This window comes from Chaetura pelagica, unplaced genomic scaffold, assembly GCF_000747805.2.
Source record: "Chaetura pelagica isolate M959 unplaced genomic scaffold, ChaPel_1.0 scaffold542, whole genome shotgun sequence".
Taxonomy (NCBI): domain Eukaryota; kingdom Metazoa; phylum Chordata; class Aves; order Apodiformes; family Apodidae; genus Chaetura; species Chaetura pelagica.
Genome location: NW_009952493.1, coordinates 299338 through 315969, shown reverse-complemented (window position 1 = coordinate 315969; position 16632 = coordinate 299338). Strand labels below are relative to the sequence as shown.

At 47.0% G+C, this 16632-nt stretch overlaps 1 protein-coding gene across 1 annotated transcript; it reads left to right on the top strand.

The window, feature by feature from the left end:
* Nucleotides 1-1563: 1563 nt before the first annotated feature.
* On the top strand, nucleotides 1564-7673 carry GTSF1 (gametocyte specific factor 1; the record flags this gene model as incomplete). The annotated part of the gene is made up of 5 exons (XM_010008878.1): nucleotides 1564-1661; nucleotides 4528-4654; nucleotides 5613-5699; nucleotides 6288-6348; nucleotides 7556-7673. Coding segments are annotated over 5 exons (491 nt in total), but the record flags the coding sequence as incomplete, so codon positions are not given.
* Between the last annotated feature and the right edge of the window lie 8959 nt (nucleotides 7674-16632).

The following is a 16632-nucleotide window of genomic DNA, read 5'->3' as shown; positions in this document are numbered from 1 at the left end:
ACATGAGAGATAGTTCTCAGAGTCATGCATGCCCTAAGTGATATTGTCTTACCAGATACTTGTACATCAGATTTCCTAGATCTCATTGGGATATTTTTTTTTTTCTTTATCCTTGCAATTTAAGCCTGTCAGGTGGGGGTCTTAAGGTAGTCTTCTGTGGGGTCATTCTGAGCTGTTCTTTGGTTAATCCCTTCTCCCACACATGCATAATGTTGGGCTGCAAGTCCAGCTCTCTCAAATCAGTTTCCAACTGCAGGGCCCTAGTTTCCTGAGTTTTTTCTCTGTTTACATGGAAAAGACCTAGAGACTGTTCAGTAAAGGCCATCAACATGACCAGAAAAGGGGAGTTGTTTAAGGTATCAGTCAGATCTTGTGTTGAGCCAGTTCATAGAGAGAAACCACTTCTGATTGCTCTTCCAGAGACAGCTGAACCAATACAAAGCTTGTTGATCCTCAGTTTTCAGCTGTTCTCATGGTCTAAATTGGCTAATGGAGGCAAGGAGGTGGCAGAGCTGAACGCAGTAGCAGCACTGCAGAGCTGAAATGGAAGGGTGAGCTCTGTCCCTCCCTCCTTCCCAGTGGCTCTCAGCAGTGAGCCCAGTGTGACTTGTGGAAGAACATCTTGAGCACAGGCAGACAGAGCTCCCTGACCTGGCTGTTGAGATAACTGAGAAGCAATGCATGTGTAAAAGAAGAGGCTGTGATCTGTTTAAGCTACTGTGTAATCAAATCCTAAATGTGCTAAAAGCCTCTTCAAAAAGAGTGGCAGGGCAGAAGGGATGAGAGAAGCCTGGTCTGGCCCCCTGGCATGTACCCCACCAACAGACCCTCAGGCAACAGAGGGGACCTGGGTTTCCTTCTAGGTACCTCGTTTTGTCACAGAATACAGAAATGTGTTTTTTTAATAAATGTATTCATATTTCTATTTTAATATATTTTATCTATAGATAGATTAAAATGTTACATCATGTATGCATGCACTCATGCTGCTTCACTGTTCAGTGCATAGATTCTTAGGTGGTTTAGTTGGTTTAGTAACTCCTCAGCTCCTAAATAATTGCATGGCTTATGAAGAAATTCACTTAGAAGTCATGTGCACTGTGAGAGGCATGCGGAATTGTGTGGCATTTCTCCTGTAGTAAAATGAGCTGTTGATCATTAAAGATCTGGCTCAGACTGAGGATACTCCAGAGGACACTGGTGGGAGTGTCATCATCCCACTGATTCTCCTCTAAGACAGCTGGAAAACTGCTCCTGTCCTCATTCACTTTGAGTAAAAGTTATTACCTACGTAATAAGGTCACTTAAAGTGTTGTTATGCTCAGTGCTGCTATTCTGTTTTGACTAACGTCTTGCTCACCACAAACTTCAAAACTAATTTGGTTTTGCAAAACAGGTGTCTGCCCTTAATGAATGGTTTCAAACTAGGAGCAACTGGTTTAACTCCCTAAGGTCACAGCCCTGATGTGGCAGTATGTTTTTTTTCCATTTTGCTGTCTTAGTGATGCTAGATCTTGTCTTTCTAACTATTTTCTTTTTCTCTCTGTTCTTCCCTTCTACTAGATGCTTTGGATCCTGAGAGATTAATGCAATGTCCATATAATAAGCACCATCAAATAAGAGCCTCTCGGTTTCCCTATCACCTGGTGAAGTGCAAGAAGGTGAGCTAGACTGCCAGTGGGGCCTCAATGGGAGTAATTCTGTACATGTAAACATCACACGTATATTCTCACTCTTGTTGCATTTTCTGGCAAATAGCCTTGTTTAGCCTTCATTTCATGTAATTTTATTATTTGTTTAGTCATAACTTCAAACACATGTTAATTCACCCTTGACCAGTGTGGCTCTCTTGAAAGGAGACACAAATTCTTCATGTTAAGGTCAGGGAGGAAGTTCTGGTCTCTTCCAGCAGCTCACATGGAGGTTATAGAATCATAGGATGGTTAAGGCTGGAAGAGACCATCATGTTCCAGCCTCCCTGTATGAGCAGGGACACCTCCCACCAGACCAGGCTGCACAAGCCTCATCCAGCCTGGCCTTGAACACCTCCAGGGAGGGGACAGCCACCAACCTTCCTGGGCAACCTATTCCAGTGTCTTCGTACCCTCATGGTAAAGAATTTCTTCTGAATATCTAACCTAAATCTCCCCTCTTTCAGTTTAAAACCATTACTCCTTGTCCTATCACTACCCTCTCTGGTGAAAAGTCCTTCCTCAGCTTTCCTGGAGCCCCTTCAGGCACTGGAAAGTGCTTTAAGGTCTCCCTGGAGCCTTCTCTTCTCCAGGCTGAACACCTCCAACTCTCTCAGTCTATGTGCAGTTGCAGGATATAACAAATGACCACTTGGTGCAACTGATAGGAATAGTTTATAGAAGTAATTTGGGCTTTTTAATGTCAGATACATAATTCCACTTTAAGTTGCAGAACTCTGTGAGTTACGTGCACCCTTCTGACTAGTCAGGGAAGAAGTGTTGTCATGTTGCAATTCATTCTTTTAAGTGCTGGAAGTGCAGCTGCATAGCAGGGAGGGGAGTGTTTTTTTCTGTTGCTGGTAACTGCAATGTGCCTCTGGCAAAAACTGCACATCCAGGGCTCAGCCCATATGGGAGAGGGTTTTTCCCCCCTCTTCATCTTTTATCCAGAATTTGAATACAAATAATTTAATAGGAAGCATTCCTTCATCTCTTCTACTCTGTTGTCCTCATGGTTTGATTGCATCTAATTGAGCTTTGGATTTTTTGCTGAGACCTTCTGAAAACCATTTGTCCCTCTTGAAGTTGGGCAGTGTGTTCTTAAAATAACACAGCAGTGCTGTGCCTTCTAGTTCAGATGCAGCTGCAAGATGTGTGTCCTGGATCAGTACTTAAAAACAATTCATTTTGGTGGAACCGTTACCTTAAAAAAATACTAAGAAACAGGTGAAAGTGGTGAGCAGAGCTGAGTTGCAAGTACTTCCATCATACAAGAGGGCTGAAATTTTCCTTTTTGACCCTCTGCAAATTCTGTCAAGATTGTGCATGTGAGCCAGGGGTACAGTGTTGGGAAGTGAACTTCTACCATGTTGATTTTGACCTTGGGTTTCATAACTGATGACCAGACAGTTTTGGCAAGCTTACCTCAGTAGGCAGATGAGGTATGATAGTGGTCACCAGTCAATTAAACAAAGTTGGTGTCTCTAAGTAATTAGCAAAAGATGGGGCTGGGGGATTATTATCTGATCCATCTGAAGATGCCACTGTGTGGTTATTTGCAGTGGCAAGAGTCTGGGTGGAGAGCATCCCTCTTGCTTGGTACTTTGTTGAGTTTTCTTTGCATAACCTATGCATAAAATCCAATTACATCCTTCCAGCAGCTTCAACCTTCCAATTCCTTTGTGCATAATGAAGCTCTCCCCACAAAGAGGACACTGCAAACAGAGTAAGCCCAACCCTGGTAATGTGAGCTGCATTGGTGTTGAGAAGCTTCTTCTGTTCGGCCAGAAGAGCTTGCTCAAGGTAGCTGAAGCAAATGGAATCATAGAATATATTGAGTTGGAAGGGACCTTTCAAGGTCATCTAGTCCAGCCCTCCCTGCAGTGAGCACCTTTTAACTAGAGCAGGTTGCTCAGAGCCCCTTCAAGCCTGACCTTGAATGTCTCCAGGGATGGGGCCTCTAGCATCTTTCTGGGCAACCTGTTCCAGTGCTTCACCACCCTCATGGGAAAGAACTTCCTGATATCCAGTCTGAATTTACCCCACTCCAGTTGAAGGCCACTGCCTCTTGTCCTATCACCACCACACACTCTTGTAAACAGTCCCACCCCAACATTCCTGTAGGCCAAAAATTATGGGCACAGGAGGGCTGAGAACCTGGCAACAACTGCCTCGAGCAGTGTCCGGATGAGGCACCTCAGCCTCTGTCGTAGAATTAAAGAATCAGAGAATGTCAGGGGTTGGAAGGGACATCTGGGGAGATCATCGAGTCCAACCCCCCTGCCCAAGCAGGACCATCAGGGACAGCTCACACAGAAATGCATCCAGGCAGGTCTTGAAAGTCTCATGAGAAGGAGAAGCCTGTGGGTGGGATGCTGCCACCTCCCTCTCAGTTTTGAAAGGTTTAAGGAATTTCTCTGCTGTTGTGCCTGCTTACTTGAAAAATACCTAAATGGTTTAGAGTTGCATAACATCTCTCCTCTATTGTTTTTAAAACAGTTTAATCTGTGCTGTAAACCTTGCAGCAGTATTGTCAGTGTTGCAGAAGATCGCAGGGAGTTTAGCTGGGGTGTCAAACCATGACACTGGGGGCATGTTTCATTTCAGTCAGCTCAAGGGGGGCTCAGTTTCTCAGTGAGTTATGTTTTAAAGAACAGTCATGTTACTTTCCCCCTCACATGTTTAATGAGTGTCTGAATGATATCTTGCTATTCATTTTTTAGTCTGTTTTTTCAAGCAACATCACAAAGATCCTTTAGGGCTTTTTTCTATGGATTAGCAAGAGATGAGTGAACTTGAGAGCTACGGCACGTGACTTTGGTTTTCCTTTGTCTAGAACTATCCTGACATTGCAAAAGAATTGGCCACGTGCCCCTTCAACGCTCGCCATCTGGTTCCTCGGGCTGATCTCTCCAATCACTTAACGAAGTGCAATGACAGAGGGTTCATTGAGCAAGACATAGGTGAGAGAACCACTGAGGTGTTTGTTCACCCTGGGGACTGAGGGTTCCTGTTTGTAAGGATAGTGCATAGAATAACTGAAAAGTGGGAGTAAAATTATTGTCTATAGTTTTATGTGACATGACAGCTTTGGGTAAACCCTTACTTGCTTTGATTTATTGCATAGGTTCATGAGATTATTGCAGGTACTCCCAGTAGGTCTTGCACATATTTTGTTACAGGGTTTGTTGAATAAAAATGCTGTACCTTGGACTGTGCACATGGAAGTACCTCTAGCAGGAGCTGGGATACTTTAATGACCAGAAGCACAGATCCTCTTTTTGTAGAGCTGATCTCCCTTTGTTGAGGCTTGACCACTGGTGCCATGTGAAAAGGTGATTTCTACCAAACAGGTGTCTAAGCAATGGAAGCCCCTCAGCTGTTCTCCAGGGCAACCTGAGTGATTCACTCCCACCAACAAATGAGGCAGCTCCTCCTCCAGGCTGCTCCACTTGCTTCATCTACCATACAATTGAGATTTCATTCCCCTATCTTGTGAGACAAGGTGGGAAGGAAGCTGTCCAAAACCTCCAAAATACTTAGGAAGGCATTCTGTGCTATGCAGTGTCGTTTCCATCCTCTGCAGTGGCTTCTTAGCTACTGCCACTCCACAGAGCAGCCAGATGGCTTTCTGTCACCTCTTAGAGTTGCCATGAGGCTCGCAGTGGTGGCTGCATTCCTGTCAGCAGGTTTCCTCTTCACTTGAGCATCCGTGCCACAAGTCCCAGGGAGCAGAGTCTTTTCCAGTTCATTGAAAAAGGCATATTCAAGGTTGCTAGATTTCAGATCGACACCTGGCTTGCATTGGGCAGGGTTTCCTCTAAACCATTGGGCAGGGTTTCACAGCTTGATCTAAAGCACTTAAACCTCTCTGAAGTGAACGTGACTGCTGATCACCAACGTTTTTTTCTCTTTCTGAAGTGAATCAGTCTACTGGCTTCCAGAGAAAGCAATTGAATGCTGTGAGCACATGGCAGGCACCTCCATGTGCTGAAGACTGGGAAACAGGTGAGGAGCTTCCCTCTCTGCCCTTCTGCCTTCTCCCTGGTCCTGTCCTTCAACGTCCTTTGGGACACTGTGAGTCCAGAGATCTGTTCACGTAGGTCTCATGTGTAGCACACCTTGTCTGTGCTCATTCACGAAAACATGGCACCTCTCCACGCAGCAGGCTTTTCCTGCTACAGAGGACAATTCAGCATGCCTGCCATAATTGCCATGGAGATATGTTTCTAAGCATATGCTCCTTCCCATGTAAGCTTTAGTACCAGACGTGCAGTGATCATAGAGTCACAGGCTAGTTTGGGTTTGAAGGGACCTTAAAAATTATGCAGTTCCAGCCCACCTACATGGGCTCCTCCCACTAGACCAGATTGCTCCAAGCCCCATTCACCCTGGCCTTGAACACTTCAGGGATGGGATGATGACAATCAGAACATGGTAACTTTTATGTTCTTTATTTAAATGACTGAATCAGACGCATCATTAGATCAACTTCAACTCCCTCTTGAACATGTAGAAGTATGACAGGGATGTTCCTGATCTGATGGTCACTGGAGTTCCTTAGTTCTGAGCCACAACATCTGTTTCCTTTTGCAGATTCGTTGGAGCAGTCAGGTTCTCCTTTTGTCTGGGGCATGACCAAGTCTGATGGAAAAAGGTAGTGAATGAGACTCTGATTCCTCACAGCCACATTTTGTATCCAGTATGGCAGCCTGCTCCAAACCCAGCCTGGATGGCTGGATATGCTGCTGTGCAAACCCTGGAAGTAGGGATGCTCATAACAGGGAACATTCTCAGAGTACTGATTACTTCTTTCTCACATTACTGGCCTGCACAAGAGGAGGAAGCCCTTAGGAAGGACAAGAGCAATTGGCACAAGCTGGAGCAGAGGAAGTTCAAGTTAAACATAAGGAAAAACTTCTTTACTGGGAGAATAACAGAGCACCAGGACAGGCTGCCCAGAGAGGGTGTAGAGTCTCCTTCTCTGGAGACATACCAAGATAATCTGGGATGGTTTGGTATGTTTCCTTGTATGATCTGCTGTGGTGACCCTGCTCTGGCAGGGGGGTTGGTGATCTCCAGAGATCCCTTCCAACCTTGACAACTCTATGACTCTAGGAACACAGATACTTTCTGCTCTTGTGTGCATGTGGCCAGGTGCTCTTCTTACCTGTAGCCTGTGTCGGGTTCCTGCAGGATGTCTGGCCAATGTGCAGAGGAGAAAGGTGCTGAGCCGTTATGCTGACTTTGGAAATGTGGCCAGGTGCCTCCTCTGGAACTTTTTCAGTTAACTGGGTTTCTGTGGAGCCAATGGGTAGCCAGCAGTCCTGTGTCACCTCTGGTCACCTTAGATCTGGCAGATGTGCTGGCCTTAGGGCCCTGTGTTAGCAGAAATGTCCTCCTCTTGCCCTTTGCAAAGTGTAATCACAGTTTGGGTTTGGGGGAGTGAGGAACATAATGGCCAGCTGCAAAATGGCTGGAGCTTCCCTGGCTGGTTTGATGGATCCAACAGTGGATCACGATTGTAGGCTGGGTACGAGATGTGATGGTGCCACTAGAGTTGCCAGAGCATGTTTTAAGATCTGAGTCCATGTGCAGGACCAGGCCGGCACCCTACAGCTTTGCAGTTCTGTGTGAGCTCAGCCATGATATACCTCTCTCCTTCCAAAACAATGACCTCTGGTTTCATTTGTTACATTTTTTGGAAGATTTTCTATTGTTTAAAGCCCCTATGGCTCTTACAAGCCCACCACCTCCCAGTGGCCAAGTACCATCCCCTTTGGTCCCTGCTCCGTTTGTACCATAGCAAAATGCATAAATTTGAGCAAGTGCATTTGTCAGGAGAAGTTAATGAGGTCTTTCAGTTCCAGTGCCACCTCTGAAGAAAAGAACCGCTTGCCTTCAAGATTGCGTGCCCCTGAGTTCCTGCCATACACCATCTCATGGAAGGGCTGTAAGTACTGTGTGATTTTGAGACTGTGACTTCTATAGATTGTAAGAGTTGTGAAACCTCTGTCTGCAGCAGTGCTTTATGGCCACTGCATGGACAGGAGGGGTGGTATGTAACACCTGGGTCCTGGAGAGCAGCTTCTGAGCAAATCTTATACATGCATCATCCTCTGTATTCTTTATTTAATATTCTTGAAGGTCCTTTCATTACAGTGGTCCAGTTAAAGCAGCCTTGCTCCCCAGCCACTTTGGCTCTGTCTCTCTTAACAAGTCATTCCACACCATCTGCACTAAAGCCTTTCACCCCCCACTTAAACCAGATTATCTCCTTGCTTTGTGCCCTTCTGCTAGCTGTCAAATGCAGCTGAGTCAGAGCAGGGGTAGAGCTGCTTAAACCAACACTACGAGGGGTCAGAAAACCTCTCAAGCTACAGCTAGAGGTGGGAGGGAGGGAGCTTCCTCTGTTGAAGTGTCTGATGCTGCAATCAGTTATTTCCCAGTTAGCAGCAAAGCTAAAGCCTAGAGGTGCTTTGAGGAACGACTGACTAGTTTAACACTTAGAGCACCTCAACCTGCTGCTCTTGGGGTTCTGCAGACATGGCCTCTATGCAGGGCAGTGACTGCAGTTGCCACAGGGTCAGGCTGAATCTGCCAATCCAAATTAACATGTCACTTGTGGAGAAATGTTGCTGTCAAGGTGACAGGTGCTACTTCAGCAAAAGCCACTCTCGTTTGGGACAGGGGAGGAAATCTGGTTTTCTCCATCTCATGCTAAAAATGTTTCTTGCTCTTTTCAGAGTTTGGAGCATTAGCATCTCTTCACCCTGGAGGTTCATTCCCTCTCAATACTAAATAGTTCCCTTTCTAGGATCCTGGAGCTCCTGTGGATGGGAGATGTTCCCTGGACGTGATGGCAGGACTCAGGACTTGGCAGTTGCTGCAGGACATGTTTTTGCAACACCTGAGGTTTTTAAAATTCCTTGATTGTAAAAGCTTCTTGTCCCTGAGCGTTTGTTTCCTAAGTTAGTCTTCAGTTGGTGATCTTTTTACTGTTACTGAGTAAATGGGCTGATAAATTTAAACAGCAATTCTCCTTAGCCAGCAGTGGGTAGTTTACAGGAAAAACTGACCAAAAAAACAAACTGCAGGAACTGGCAAAAGTTGGTTCACTTGTCCAAGGGCAGTCCTGATGATCTGTGAAGTTCTGTTTCCTCCAGTGATTTGGAAAAAGCAGGAGAACTTTGGAAGTAGTGGTCAGTTTGAAGTGGCAGGGGTGAGGAAGGGGGATGAATCCTAAGAGGAGGAGGTGGGTCTGATCAGGTTCCTACTCATGGATGTGACTGGGAAGCAGAACAGGGGAGGGGGGTTCTGTACATACCACTAAAATCTTGTCCCTTGACTTGATAGTTTAAAACCAGTGTGTGGATTTGCAAAAGAGGCTCCTTCAGTGTTGCCTACATGTGATGTTTCATACTAACTGTAAAAGAAGGGAAGCAATTATGTTTAGGGGGGAGGGGAGGAAATGCCCTGCAAAAATGGTGTGAATCCAGACCTTGGCATAGCAGGACCTGTTGTAGTTCCATTTCAGTGGAAGTCAGGAACAAGAGAACAGTCCATGCAGCTCTGAGAGTTTCTCCAGCCTGTGAAGAGGACGAGACTTCTAACTGTGTAATGTTTTCATTAAAATCATCTGGATCAGCCCAACCTGGAAATATTTTGATGTGCATGCACTCTTTGCTTGTCTTTTCAGCATCTCTGGGTTTGCCCACATAGTGCATGTGAAGTAGACAGTTTGGGTTTTAAAGTAGGTTGTAATTTACAGACTTCTGTCTTCCTAGAAAGTGATAGTGCCTTTGGGGCTTCAAGCCTTCAGCCTTAACTTTCCCACATGGGTGTGTGGTGCTTCAAGCCATACAATAATGAGTAATCCCTTACAATATGCATACTGCCAAACAGGTGAAGTTTGAAGAGTATACTGACATACTTACCTAGTTTCCATTATGGTTAAAACAAGTTTGAGAGGTCTAACATAACTGTTGGTTTTTGGAGAGTTGGGGAGGGAGGAGACAGGAATGGTTTAAATCACTAAAAATACATGTTTGGACTGTGAAAATGTTTGGATCAAGCAGTGTACTTCTGAAAATGGATGCAAAGTCCAAAATGGGTTCTTAATATGCAAACACAAAAAATTAAGAAACCAGGTATGATATTTGTCTAGAAAGAATTTGGACTTTCACATTTTTAAAAGATTGTTCCACAAAATACTGCATTTTTGCCATTTGTATTACTACCCATATAAAATAACGCATGTTGAGTAGAATGTGCAAATGTAGCATTATTTTGAAGTTCAGTTCTGTCAAGGTTTTTGTTGGCATTTTAGAATAAAAGGGTTATCAACACTCTTGGGCCTGTTTTATGTTTCTAGAAGACACCTGTAGTGATTTATTACGCTCTTGTTCTGTTGAATAAGTAAGTGCTTACACAGCAAGCCCTTCACTCAACCTTCCTTTGATTATTGCTCTTGTCACTTTGAACAAAAGCAGTGACAAATGTCAGCTCTTTGATTGTTTCCGGATCTTACTGCAGGGCCAGAGCACTGTAATTTTCCAGATAGATGCTAAAATTTGGCTCACAAATCCAGAGCTCTTGGAAGTGCAAGGCTGGCAGAGCTTAGTGCAGTAACTGCCTGTTCTCTGTTGGGTCTCAGGGCTTGCCCTGCAGGGGAGATGAGCTTGGATGCACCTGCTCCCAGGAGACACTTGGAAAGGTCAGGGTTTTGACTTCAAAACATCCCCTGGCCATAGTAATTGGGGAATAAGGGACCACAAGAAGTGGGTTTATCCTGTAAGGTAAGTGCAGGCAACACATGTAAGAGATCTGAAATCCCATATTCATCTGGGCAGGTTCCTCAAGCACATCCTGCACATGCCTCTGCCTGTGAAGAGCAGGAAACCCATAATTTTTCTGTTCCTTGCAGGGATTTGGGAATATAAGATTAGGCTGTAAGGATGTAACCCTCAAAAATTACCCTCCTCCAGGGTGACTTTTTAAAATCCTAATATCTTCTGCCATTGGGCTGTTGGGATGAAGCTCCCTCTGATTGTTGTGTATTTACCACAGGCTGTGGAATATTTTTTAAAATGCCAGCCTACTCCAAGGTGGCAGAGCAAGGATTTTGATGCAACTATCACTGCAGTCACAGCCACACATTCCCCAGTACCTCCTGCATGGGGCTGGAGCCTTCACCCCCATCCCTAGTGGCTGGACGTGTCCATTTCCAGGAGAAGCTGACAGAACATAGGGAAATACCAGCCCCTTTTGGCCTGTCTGAGAGCACATGCCTGAGTGACTCCTCCAGCCTGATTTTTCTGATAGTTTGGGGTGCCTGTGGGTGGACCCTGCCTGCTGAGCCATTCCTGCCTTGGCTGGGCCACCAGCTCTGTGGCAATGGGACTGGTCTGACTAGAAATGCCTGTGGAAGTATTGGGGTAGAAATGGATGTGTCTGCAGTTGTCACTGGTGAATCAGGAGGGAGGAGAGGAGGCAGCATTTACCTTTAGACACAGATTCCTCTGTGTTGTGGGGCCTGGACACACTTCAAGTTGCTTGTTGTTTCTCCACAGCCCTTTGTGGTGACCTGTGGGTCTCCCCACCCCTGGTTTGCTCCTGGCCAGAGGTACAGCTGCAGCTCCTCGACCCACAGACACCTCTGCCTTGTCCCTGTGGCTCCCTGTGGGGCTCTTCACAGCCTTTCTCCCCCTGAAGGGTTGAGGCAGCACTGCAGGACACCCCAGGGCTGGAGCACAGCGAGGAGTGCAGGCCTGCCTGTGTCAGTGGGGACCCAGGTCCCTTTCCCCAGCAGTTCAGACTGTGTTGTCTTTCCTGTGCTGTCTTCAGTTCATGAGGATTTGGGGTAGTTGCATTTGCTCCCAGCCAATATCCAGGAGATCAGCACTGTCCAGTGTCCCCCCATCAAAGGGACCAGGGATCCTTGTTATTGCAGATGAGCAGCTTTGATTCTGATCAGTTAAATCCTGCTTGGTTATTTTTGTAATCATTGCACACTTTGTGATCATCACACAAAAGCACAGGGTACTGAACTATCTTGGCTCCTCTCCAGTGCAAAAGGGAAGAAAGGGGAAAAGAACCACAAGATGCCAGGATGGAAGAAACCTCAAGGATCATCTGGTCCAACCATTCTAGGCAGGAACAGGTTTTAGAAGAGATGGTCCAGCATCTCATCCAAATAAGGAAAATTTTCCATCATGAAGGTGTATAAAAGCAAACTTAAGTGCTGGAAGTGGGAGAGAGATAAGGGAACAGATCTACTTGTCTGGGCATGGAAACACCAGCTGCAAAAATACCCCCTCACACTTCACCTGGAAGATGAACATGTTCCTGGTATCGTTTTGTCTTTGGAGTTCAGTGTTCAGGTCCTCTGTGCTGTGGTCAGGAAGGCTGGCAGAGAAAAGCTGTGGAGGGGACTCTCTAGACTACAGCCTTCATGTTCTAGTTGGACCCTTCACTCTACAGCAGGTCAGCCTGAATTGTGCTGCTTAGTTGTATGTGATGGTTCCTTTAACTCCCCAAGGAGTTAAAGGTTCCAGCAGGCAGGAGCCTGGGGCTGCTGAAGGCAGCACAGTCTCGTTTCTGGTAGATCAAGCTCTGGCCCCACATCTCAACTTTACATCCAAACCACATTTAAGAAGTCATTTCTGCTTTCCTGGCTTTTAGTCTAGATTGTAATTCATGAAACCAAGAATGTGGTTTCAGCTTGGAGATCATTTACAAGTGCTATCCCAGCAGTAGGCTGGAAATATGAGCAGTTACTGCCTGGGCTGCCCACACACCTAGAGAGCTGAGCCCATTTTTCTCAAACCATTGGCCAAACCCTGCAGACAAAGGGTCTCCTTCTGCAGGCCTGAGGTGCACATTCCAGAGCAGGCAGATTGAAACTGCCGATCCACCTCCCATCCACGGTCTGGGAAGGGCCTTCCCACACAGAGCTCCCAGCCCTGCTGGTGACTGGGTGCTTCATAGCACCTGTTCCTGTTCCCCAGAGTGCACAGGTCAGTGTGGAAAGGACCATGGCACTCACATGCCATCCCTGCTGCTGTGATGTCCTTGTCCTGGGAAAGCTGCCGTAAGCCACTGGGATAGTGGGAATTGTTTGCTCCATGGGCAGCAGTGCCATTGCTCCGAGCTATCTCCTGCCTTGGCTCCAGAGGAGGACAGGCACTTGCACACTCATCCCAGAGCCCTGTCACCAAACCAGGTGGGACCTCAGGCTCTGCAGACAAACCTGAGGATGTCCATAGGGCTCTTCCCACTTTGCACTGGCCAGCCTGGCTGTGCCCTCCCTGCCCACGGGGTGGGCATGCACCAAGCCAGCATCCGAGTTGCTCTGGAGATGCCATGATAGCCAAAGGCTGCAGCACTTCTTCACTAGGTCCAGCACACCTGATGTCTCTGAGAACTCACCTGCCTTGTGTCTCGTGAGGCTGGTATCATCTGGAGCCCAGCTGGGCTGGCATTTCTACATCCCATCTCCAGATGCTGCCGTCACGCACTCTTCTTTGGTCTCCACTCATTGTTTTAGTCCCCCCCATTTGCTCTCAGGTTTTCACCTAAATCAAGGCACAAAGATGTCCAAAAGTGGTAGACGAACAAGAGCTAGATGGTTGTCTGGGGAAGAAGAGGGCAGATTGCTGCCAAAATCCACCCAGGACTACAGCAGCTGGGGTGGAATTGGGTGGAGGGGGTCTGGGGAGGTGCAGGCCTTGGACAAGACAGAACAGTGGGAGGCAGGAGCACCCTCTGCAGAGCAACCATCAGCTGGTGACACATACACGAGGCAGGAGCACCCTCTGCAGAGCAACCATCAGCATGTTACACTCACAGTGTCACTGAAACCAGGACACTGTCACCTTTGGGTTGGTCAGAGCGCACAAGGAGCTGCTTTCCTACAGCTGAGGCCTTCAGTGCTGGTGCTGTGGGCATGGGGGTGTTATCAGGGGCTTTGTGTTGCTCTAGAGGACCTGTTGATTTTTAGTATTGGTTTAGTCAGCCATTATGGAGTTAACATCTGGAGACAGTACACAATCAGACAGAGATTAAGCTTTGGTTACCAGACAAGTGTAAACATCCTCTAGTCCTTATCTGTACTATTTTCCTTCGCTGGGCTGGCATTTCTACATCCCATCTCCAGATGCTGCCGTCACGCACTCTTCTTTGGTCTCCACTCATTGTTTTAGTCCCCCCCATTTGCTCTCAGGTTTTCACCTAAATCAAGGCACAAAGATGTCCAAAAGTGGTAGACGAACAAGAGCTAGATGGTTGTCTGGGGAAGAAGAGGGCAGATTGCTGCCAAAATCCACCCAGGACTACAGCAGCTGGGGTGGAATTGGGTGGAGGGGGTCTGGGGAGGTGCAGGCCTTGGACAAGACAGAACAGTGGGAGGCAGGAGCACCCTCTGCAGAGCAACCATCAGCTGGTGACACATACACGAGGCAGGAGCACCCTCTGCAGAGCAACCATCAGCATGTTACACTCACAGTGTCACTGAAACCAGGACACTGTCACCTTTGGGTTGGTCAGAGCGCACAAGGAGCTGCTTTCCTACAGCTGAGGCCTTCAGTGCTGGTGCTGTGGGCATGGGGGTGTTATCAGGGGCTTTGTGTTGCTCTAGAGGACCTGTTGATTTTTAGTATTGGTTTAGTCAGCCATTATGGAGTTAACATCTGGAGACAGTACACAATCAGACAGAGATTAAGCTTTGGTTACCAGACAAGTGTAAACATCCTCTAGTCCTTATCTGTACTATTTTCCTTCTAACTTAATACCATCCCACACAATCATAATGTCTCATTATTCATTATCTCTTCCTCCAGTCTGCATAGACATTGGCTACATTTTGCTCTGCTTTTAACTGCTAAAATTCTGACTGCACTTTTTAGTCTCTTTGTTTCAAAACTTAACCTGTTTTATACCCTCCTAGATTTCCTCCACACATACAGGCCCACCTCAAAGCTCACAGCTGAATCAAAACTGCTGTTTCTAGGGTTGAGCTCTGCTGCTTATGTTCTTGAAGTCTTCCAGGGGACCACCCTAGAAGAGAAACTGTGAAGACCTGTCTCAGCAGGCATCCACAGGCTGAGCCGACCTGTATGTCTAGTTTATCCCTACAGCACTGGATGAGTTTTGAACTGTTTTGCCTTCTTTGCTGGATATTTTCTCATTTACAAAGTGGTTTGCAGCCGTGGGGAACCTGAATTCCTGCAAAACAAAACATAACTGCAGGAGGAAGACAATCTCACCCCTGAGCTAATTCCCTAACTGATTTGATCTCACATTTTAAATGCACAATCTCTTTATTAACAGCCATATTTTGCCCTCCAGCTTCTTGCAGAATCATAGAATCATTAAGGCTGGAAGGGACCTTAAAGATCAAGTTCCTCCTCCCCCCTGCCATGAGCAGGGAACCCAACCACTAGACCTGGTTGCACAAAATGTCATCCAACCTAGCCTTAAAAACCCCCAGGGATGGGGCATCCACAACCTCCCTGGGCAACCCATTCCAGTGCCTCACCACCTCTTCCTTTCCTATTCTTTATTAGAGGCATGTTGAGCAGGACACCAGGACTCCAGCCCCATCTGCATCAGTAGCAGGTAGAGGGGGAAGGTCTGGCCCTCCCTGGTGGACAGAGCACCCTGGAGGCCCTTGGGTCCCCTACAGCCTGGGTGGCTCCCAGTGTATCCTGCTCCCCCCACACTCCTGTTCCACCACCCAGCCAGCAGTGACCACCACCATTTCAGCCACCCTTCTGAGCCACCAGTTGCAGGGTCACACAGTCCTGCCATGTCACCAGTGAGAGTCATCCCTGGAACACCTGCTCTGGAGCCAGCACACACCCTGTCCCACACCTTCCCACCCCACAGTGTGGTGAGACCCATTTCCTACACAGCATTCCGGTGACCCTCTTCCTTCTGATGCTTCTCCCTCTCTCCATTTTCAGTGGACTGGGAAGAAACTCCTCCCTAGGAGTCCCATCTCCCATCTCCTCATTGCACACCTTCTCTGCCCCATGCAGGACTTCCCTGCTTTATGCCTCCTGTAGCAGGACACTCCATCTCAATACACCTGCCTCAGTTTCCCTCTGTGATTCAACTGCTTTTTGTGTCTTAGTTCTGTAGGCCCAGGCCTGGAGCAGAAGGATCCCATGAGAAGGGAAAGGCCCAGCAAGCTCTGAGCTGGTAACAACCTTGGAAGGTACAAACAGAGGCCAAGCTGATGTTCATGACACCAGCTGCTCTCTGGTGTTGAAGAACACGGAGCTCAGCCCAGCCACAACTAGGCCTGAAAGGGAGATAAAGTGAGAATGAACAGATAAACAAAGAGTTTGCTTGGTGAGAATGGGGTCTTTGTGGGTTTTTCTACTGTTTTCCTTCTATTCTCCAATGAGAGATGTTGGAGGTCTGGCTAATGGTCAAATAACAGCAGTCAATCCACTTCATTCTATAAAAGCCTGGTCCCACCTTTGATCAGGGGCAGTTCCCGTACACTGTCCCAGGAGCTGCTGGACCTTCTCTGCAGTGGGGACACCTGCCAGAGAGACTGATTCTGGAGAATTAAGACCCACCCAGGGACACCAGCTGAGGCCAGCAGAGCGTGGCCTTACTGTCTTTATTAGCAAACTTAATGTTAAATACTTTTCATCATGAAATGTTAAGATTCTAGTATCCTACATGGGCAGAATTTTTACATGATACAGTGACTCAAGCAAGAGATACAGGCTGGTCAGATTCTAACAAGCAAGATAAACCACCAGACAGAGCTTTACAACACGAAGGGCAAAAATCCTTCAGCCACCAGGTGCAAACTTGTACTTCTGTTCTTGTGATAAGAGACAGAAGGAAAACGAGCCTTCCTGCACAGCAGAGCAACGGCATGAGCTGGGGAGAAAGGCTCTATCTTTGGAACTCCCACACACAT